This window comes from Miniopterus natalensis, chromosome 7 (assembly GCF_054644295.1).
Source record: "Miniopterus natalensis isolate mMinNat1 chromosome 7, mMinNat1.hap1, whole genome shotgun sequence".
Lineage (NCBI taxonomy): Eukaryota > Metazoa > Chordata > Mammalia > Chiroptera > Miniopteridae > Miniopterus > Miniopterus natalensis.
Window position 1 is genome coordinate 8,048,044 of NC_142087.1, and position 8,305 is coordinate 8,056,348.

At 51.0% G+C, this 8,305-nt stretch overlaps 1 protein-coding gene across 2 annotated transcripts in view; it reads left to right on the top strand.

The window, feature by feature from the left end:
- ZHX3 (zinc fingers and homeoboxes 3) overlaps window positions 1-6,869 on the top strand; it is a 113,969-nt gene extending 107,100 nt beyond the window's left edge. For both annotated transcript variants that reach the window (XM_016219360.2, XM_016219359.2), the window contains exons 3-4: window positions 896-3,899; window positions 6,090-6,869. In XM_016219360.2, coding sequence (XP_016074846.1) covers window positions 1,046-3,899; window positions 6,090-6,100 — 2,865 coding nt within the window. In that variant the 5' untranslated portion in view covers window positions 896-1,045 and the 3' untranslated portion in view covers window positions 6,101-6,869. The remainder of the gene's footprint in view (window positions 1-895; window positions 3,900-6,089) is intronic.
- The last annotated feature ends 1,436 nt before the right edge of the window (window positions 6,870-8,305 follow it).

Below are 8,305 nucleotides of genomic sequence, written 5' to 3' on the forward strand. Positions count from 1 at the left end.
TATTTTACATGTAAACAAATCAATCACCCCAACTTTTGAAATAAATTTCAAATGTCTCAAAGATTTAAGAGTTTTTATTTTTAAGGAAGGCATTGAAAGAAATAAAAAAGTAAGCACAATACGATGTCACACGTAGTTTGTGCATCCAAGGTGAGGCCACACTTTGAATTGCTGCACCCAGAGAGAGAATGTGCAGCTGGCTGGGCCACAGATGGGATCTGTGGATCCCCTGACCCTCTGGCCTTTGGCTTCACCTGAGTGATAGTGGTCTGGGGTGCAGCAGTAACTGTGAGGTGATCCCTCTTCTGTGGCCTGGAGTGGGTTTGATAGGGCAGCAGACAGTGAAAGGCCACAGAGTGAGGCCTGGCTCCTACAGCCAGCCTGTGCCTCTTGCCCCCCCATCCCCCGCTGACTTGGCCTTGACCTTGGCCTGGCTTGGGAGAGGCAGAGGCGTCATCTTGTTCTCATATGTGGGAAGGCTATGAAAAGAAAAACCCTGGTTGGCACAAACATTTAAACAAGAACTACACTGGGATCTTTTGTTCTTACTCGGACGTGGTCAGAATTAATTTGGAGGTTCAAAAGAGGATTATTTCATTGTTGTCGTTTTTGTTTTTGAATCTGAGTTACATAATGCAAGGATGCAGAGGGAAATACAAAACAAAAACACATGGCTGAAGTCTATCTAATGGGATTGGAACATCCCCAGGTCATTCTTCAGGGCACCATTTTGTTAGCATTTGGGGGGCTTCTGATTCAGATTTGACATCGAAGCTGCTGCTGAACTTTCTGTGAAAAAGCCCCAGTGATAGAAGTCAAGTAGTGGATTGTGTCTGGGCACCTGAGAAACACACAGAGCTTAAGAGATCTTACTCATTTTTCTCTTCCTCCTCAGGTTTAATAGGGAAAACTTGCTTCCTGCAAACAACTGTAAAAGCTGCCCTTGGAAACTCTCTTTGACCCTCATGGAGCAGCTGGAACTTGTACTGTGAGGCCCTTGACGGGACAAGCTGTCACCGAGCCATCACTCAGAGTAGTTGTCACCATGGCCAGCAAGAGGAAATCCACCACCCCGTGCATGATCCCCGTGAAGACTGTGGTGCTGCAGGAGGCCAGTGCAGAGGCCCAGCCTGCCCAAGCTCCACCTGAAGCACCCCTGCAGGATCTGCCCCCAGAAGCACCTGCCACCAGCGGCGAGGCTACCCAGACCTCTAGCAGTACCGACTGTGCTGCTCTGGCCAATGGGCATCGGAGCACTTTGGATGGCTATTCGTATTCCTGTAAATACTGCGATTTCAGATCCCAGGACATAACCCAGTTTGTGGGACACATGAACTCCGAGCACACAGACTTTAATAAAGACCCAGCCTTTGTATGCACTGAGTGCAATTTCCTGGCAAAAACTCCTGAGGGGCTTTCTCTGCACAATGCCAAGAGCCACTCAGGGGAAGCAAGCTTTATGTGGAATGTGGCCAAGCCAGACAATCATGTCGTTGTGGAACAGAGTGTCCCTGAGAGCATCAGCACTCCTGACCCACTGGGCGAGCCCAGCACTGACGGGACAGATGGACAAGCTGAAATCATCATCACAAAAACTCCAATCATGAAGATAATGAAAGGCAAAGCTGAAGCCAAAAAAATTCATACACTCAAGGAAAACACCCCCAGTCAGCCTGGTGGTGACGCCTTACCAAACCCACCAGCTGGGGAAACAGAGGCGAAAGAGGGGGACCACTCCTTTGTCAACGGGGCGGTTCCAGTCAGCCAGGCACCTACCAACTCCACCAAGCCTCCCCATGTGGCCAACGGGCCCCTGCTGGGGACAGTGCCAGTTCTGCCGGCTGGTATAGCACAGTTCCTGTCCCTCCAGCAGCAGCCCCCAGTGCATGCCCAGCACCATACCCACCAGCCACTGCCCACCTCCAAGTCCCTTCCCAAAGTGATGATCCCCCTGAGCAGCATTCCGACGTACAATGCAGCCATGGACTCCAACAGCTTCCTGAAGAACTCTTTCCACAAGTTCCCCTACCCCACCAAAGCCGAGCTCTGCTATTTGACCGTGGTCACCAAGTACCCAGAGGAGCAGCTCAAGATCTGGTTTACAGCCCAGAGGCTGAAGCAGGGCATCAGCTGGTCCCCCGAAGAGATCGAGGATGCCCGGAAAAAGATGTTCAATACAGTCATTCAGTCTGTCCCTCAGCCCACAATCACTGTTCTCAATACTCCTCTGGTTGCCAATGCTGGCAACGTCCAGCATCTCATCCAGGCTGCCCTTCCAGGTCATGTCGTGGGACAGCCAGAGGGCACAGCAGGGGGACTTCTTGTCACTCAGCCACTGATGGCCAATGGGTTGCAGGCACCAAGCTCGTCTCTCCCTCTAGCAGTAACATCCGTCCCCAAGCAGCCAACTGTTGCGCCCATTAACACTGTGTGTTCAAATACGACATCAGCAGTGAAGGTGGTCAATGCGGCCCAGTCTCTGCTCACAGCATGCCCTAGCATAACTTCCCAAGCCTTCCTCGATGCCAGCATCTACAAAAACAAGAAATCTCACGAACAGCTGTCAGCTCTGAAAGGCAGCTTCTGTCGGAACCAGTTCCCGGGACAGAGTGAAGTTGAGCATCTGACCAAAGTCACCGGCCTCAGTACCAGGGAGGTGAGGAAATGGTTCAGTGACCGGAGGTACCACTGCCGGAACCTGAAGGGCTCCCGGGCCATGATGCCGGGGGATCCCGGGTCCATTGTCATTGACTCTGTGCCAGAGGTGCCGTTCTCCCCAGCATCCAAGGCTCCTGAGGTGACCTGCATCCCGACGGCAGCTACCCTGGCCACCCACCCTTCTGCCAAACGACAGTCCTGGCACCAGACCCCTGACTTCACACCAACCAAATACAAGGAGCGAGCTCCCGAGCAGCTCAGAGCCCTGGAGAGCAGTTTTGCACAAAACCCCCTTCCTCTCGATGAGGAACTGGACCGCCTGAGGACTGAAACCAAAATGACCCGAAGAGAGATTGACAGCTGGTTTTCTGAGAGACGGAAAAAAGTGAACACTGAGGAGACCACCAAGGCCGACGGGAGTGCCTGTCAGGAGGAGGAGGAGGCCTCGGAAGACGAGGGTGGAGCAGAGGAGGCGGCTGGTGAACTGAGGGTCCCCGGAGAGAATGGCTCCCCAGACGTGCCCAGCAGCCACACCTTGGCTGAACGCAAAGTCAGCCCCATCAAAATCAACCTCAAGAACCTGCGGGTCACTGAAGCCAACGGCAAGAGCGAGCTGCCCGGGCTGGGCACCTGTGATCCTGAAGATGACGGGTTAAACAAGCTGGCCCCACAGCCGCCTGGCAAGGTGAGCTGCAAAAAGACAGCACAGCAGCGGCACCTGCTGCGCCAGCTCTTTGTGCAGACGCAGTGGCCGAGCACCCAGGACTACGACTCCATCATGGCCCAGACAGGCCTGCCACGGCCGGAGGTGGTGCGCTGGTTCGGGGACAGCAGGTACGCCCTGAAGAACGGCCAGCTCAAGTGGTACGAAGACTACAAACGGGGCAACTTCCCACCAGGGCTGCTGGTCATTGCCCCTGGCAACCGGGAGCTGCTGCAAGACTATTATGTGACACACAAGATGCTGTATGAGGAGGACCTGCAGAGCCTCTGCGACAAGACCCAGATGAGCTCCCAGCAGGTCAAGCAGTGGTTTGCTGAGAAAATGGGCGAGGAGACCCGGGCCGTGGCAGACACATGCAGTGATGACCAGGGCCATGGCGACCCTGCAGCAGTGCACAAAGGGCTGAGTGATACTTATACAGAGGTGTCCGAAAACAGTGAGTCGTGGGAGCCCAGTGCCCCTGAGGCCAGCTCAGAGCCCTGTGACACACCGAGTCCCCAAGCTGGTCGTCAGCTGGGTAAGGAGCCCACAGGAGCCATGACTATCCTCCATGGGTATGGGAAGGGGCATCTGTGAGTAGTCACTGGGTTTACTGCATGAGAGCATCTGCTGCTTTGAAGGCTGCCTGGCTGCTTCGAGGTAACTGGCAGCAGGTGTCATCAGAGCATAACATGGTAAAGAATTGACAGTTGTTTTTTCATTTCATGTTTTTTTAAAACTTGTGCAGGGGAAGGAACATAGTGAACCTACTAGGTCCAGTTTTCTAGCCATTTCTTAGCAATAGGAGAATAGGTCAGAATGTCACCTGAGTTGGGCAGAAACAAAACCACTGGGTAGGAGAGAGCAATAGGGCTTTTGAGGAACTTCAACTCAAATTGGTAGACGAAAGGAAAGTCTTTAATTGTCCTTAGATACATGAAGTCTTTAATGATGAAAATCATGTAATTTGCATTTTAATTGTTCTCCCTGATGTAGAACTAATGGAAAATCATCTTCCCCTTAGACGTATATGGGTTCAGATGCTGGGTCATGGTGTTAGTACTTGACAGAAAAATTTGCAAGAGTATTTTATTTAAGACAGCTTTCTTGAAGCCACAAAGTCACGCTATCTATGGGGTGTTGATGTTCCAGCTCCTCTCCCTTACTTTTTACCTTTAGGCATTTGTCTCCTCATTAGAGGCCTCCTCACAGGATGGCCAGGAGCCATGTAATTTAGCTCTTCACAGGAGGCTGTGGAAACTGAGGAAGGGTCTGTCTGGGTTCTCAGATTATCTGATGTGTGGACCTTTAGAAGTTGGTTCCTGGACCTGGTATTTCTGGACTTGCCCTTGGTTTCCTCCAGGCCCCTATGAGTGAGTGAGGGCCTCCTCCGGAGCATCATGGGCACCAGGGGACAGGCTTAGCTTCACAGGGCTGATTGCCTTGGGCCTCATCTCCTGCACTGGGCCTGCCCCCTGGGGGATGCCCACCTGGGCTTTGGCTCTGCCAGCAAAACAGCATAGATTACTAGGAACTAGAATAAACTAATTCTTTTGCTCTTTTTTTAAAGGTATATTTTTTTAAAAATATGTTTTTATTGATTTTTAGAGAGAAAAGAAGAGAGAATGATAGAAACCTCATTGCGAGAGAGACATTGATCAGCTGCCTCCTGCACGCGCCCTACTGGGGATCAAGCCCAAAACCTTGGCATGTGCCCTGACTGGGAATCGAACTGGTGACCTCTTGGTTCATGGGTCAATGCTCAACCACTGAGCCATACCAGCTGGGCCTCTTTTTGCTTTTTTAAATTAAAATTTTACTGAATCATATTCTTGGGCAGCTGGAAAAAGCGTGGTGGTTACTCAACAGTATGACTGTACTTAGTGCCACTTAATGCACACTTAGAGTGGTAGGATTTATGTTATGTGTATTTCACCACACTTTTAAAGAAAGCTAACCTGGAATTGGGATGAATGGGTTTGAATTGCAAGCATTCGCTTCCCTCAGCTACTAACTCCACTAGAAAGTGAAGTGCAGTGTCCTGGGTGGGACAGAGCGGGAGCAGCGGGGCTGCCCCTGCCCCTGCCCCTGCCCCTGCCCCTGCCCCTGCCCCTGCCCCTGGGGCATCATCCTCTTCTGTCCAAGGCAGATAACCGCAGGTGCAGGAAGGGCTGTCTGTCTCATGGCCTTGTTAGCAGTCTCAACGCAAGGGCTGCTTCTGTAAGCAGCACAGATGACGGAGCTCTCTGAACAGCCCACCAACTTTGACTATGGAGTTGGAAGTTAGAAATGAAGACATCACTAAAATACATGTCAGAAATTATACCCAGCTGCTATTAGAACAGTGTGTTCTGGAGAGCTGGAAGGGAGAGGGCAGGATGAGGTGGATTAGGACTAGAGTCCAGAGGAGGTGGTGGCCTGGGCTGGGCTGAGGGGATACGTTAGTGGGCCTAGAGAAGACATCTTTGGCTCCAGCTGCTACGCTGGGGTTGGCAGTGGTCCCTTGCCAGATTTAGCCAGCATCCTGTCCTTAACCCACACGCCTTCTTCACATTCCCTCAGGCTGCAGAGTGGGGGAGTGCCTGGCTAAAAGGCATTGCTCATGGAATTAAGAGGTCCCCAAAGCCAGTGATTCCACCCTGGCATGGCAGGGAGGGCATTCCTGCTGCCCTGGGGCTATACCGATGGCGGCTGACATAGAGGTGACAGGTATGTGCTTTCTCCTCAGAAACAGACTGAATTTGAACGGATTACTGTGAAGGACTGGCCAGTCTAGGATGCTGCCTGCCACATGGAAGGGCCCCACCCAACTCAGCTGCCACGTCTGTTCCCATACCCGGCCTCTGGGCGCACCAGAGCTTCTGGACAGCCCAGATCCTGCCGTCACCTTCGGCCAGCCACCACCGAGCAAGAAGGGAGAGCACAGTTCTCGTCAGTTCTTCCTCTCACAATGTAGGACCTTTCCTTTGCCTTCCAGTGGATAAAGTAGTTCAGATTTCATATTCCTAGACACAGAATCAAGTTTTTAACATGTAAGTCCGCCTATACGCATTTAATGGAACATTGGATTATGAACACTTTTATTACATAGAAACTTTGGTTAGCAAAGCAGCACATGGTCTTTTACATCATCTCTGAAAATGTCCTGTGTCTGCTCTCTGGACATCGCTGGGGCCACACCTCCCAGGGCTGGGCAGGGGTTATTCACACACTCAGACCACATCCGGAGCCCCTGGGCCCCCTTTGCGTTCCTCAAGGAAGGCAGTATGTTTGAAGAGCTCTCCGCTACATTGAGTGAGACCAGCAAAATCTCCTGCCCGGCTGCGTGCCTGGTGGGATAGTTAGCGCAGAACCGCCGTGACCATGTTTACGACAGGCTATGTGATTAGTGTTGGATGCTTACCACTCTCTTAAGCTGTTGTAGTAATTCTGCTTTTTTCATGGAAGTTTGAATCATGGACCATTACTTTTCAGTTATCAGATCAACTAAAGAAACATTTGCTATTAAGCCTAACATACTATGTGCCTGCATTTAAAAAAAAAAAAAAAAAAATCTAGACATGTTTAGAGTGAGAGGAAAATTGAAAGCAGAACCAGGAGTGGGGACACCACTGTGGCCACAGCCTGTGCTCAGAGCCCCTCACCTTTCCCTGCACAGCCATCTGTGGTCTGGGAGGGGAGACCCACACTGCCCAGTAGTGAGAGTGAGAACTGATGGGATTATGAGAGCTAGGGTAGCCTTCAGCACCAATACCTGCATGTGGGTGTTCCTGGCAGAATACCCATAGCCTCCTGGCCCCCATGCCAAGGGCCTGGCTGGAGTGCTAGGCACTTGCCCTTGCCCCAGGGGTGCTGGGCATCACTGGACAGGTCCTTGTGAGGATTTATAGTTTTAAAGGTCTATATTTATATCTGCAAACTTGGAAACAAGAGCTCTGTCTACTTTACCCTAACCCTCGTATCCATTTTTTTTTTTAATTGAGAAAAATCACAGGAAAAGGTGCCTTTGAAATGTTGAGAAACTTGCTTACAAAGCTGTACTAAATGGTAAGTCCCTGTTTCCCCAGGACTGGCCGTTTTGAGAGCAGCAGGTAAAGAGTGCGACAGGCAAAAGAAGGGTCACCTGCAGCACTGCTCACCTGGACACCACCTGCTTCCCAAAGCACTAGGCTGGCAGCATGAGGAGACCCCAGAGAGAGGGCAAGGGCTTTGGGCAAGAAATACGGGTGCTGGGTTAGGCACCCCCCTCCCCCGGGAACTGGACCCGCAGGGCTCTTCACTGGCTTGGCTCAGAGGATGAAGATGGTAGCGCCCCCCGCCTTCCCGGACAGGCTTGTTTCGCAAATCAAACTCTTGTTCTTCAGGGTGTCTTCTCCTGCCCTCTCTGTCCCAATAGGGACCACCTCTTATGTGTTTCAAACAGGTGGCTTGTGAGTACTTGGCAAGCTTTGCAGCCTATTTTTTTAATATCCTTTCCACTTTTGGATGTGAAGCTATTTAGCCCAAGGCCTCTTTGTGGAATTCCCAAAAATGATGAGTTATTGCTTCCTTCAGCAAACAGACAACTGGGGTTTTTCCTTTAGTGTTTATGTATATGCAGATTAATTTATGTATACACATATACAGTACAAATACTCATTTGATACTTTTCTCATGAAATGAACATCAGACGTGCACACTTGAGGAACCTAGTGGCACATGGGTGTTGGGGAAAGTAGCCTGTATTGGAGGGAATGCTGGTACATGGGGCGCACTGGGTGGCCCAGCGTGAAGCCATCTCCAAGTGTCTGAGACACACCCTGCTGCCGTCACCCCTGGAACCCTGCGCACACTGGCCAAAGGGATGTGTCTTTAGAAAGGATTTTCTTGGTTATTTGTATTCACATTTCATTTACAATCCAGACAGCAAGACAGAAAGAACAAAGTACATGGTGGACAAGTTCA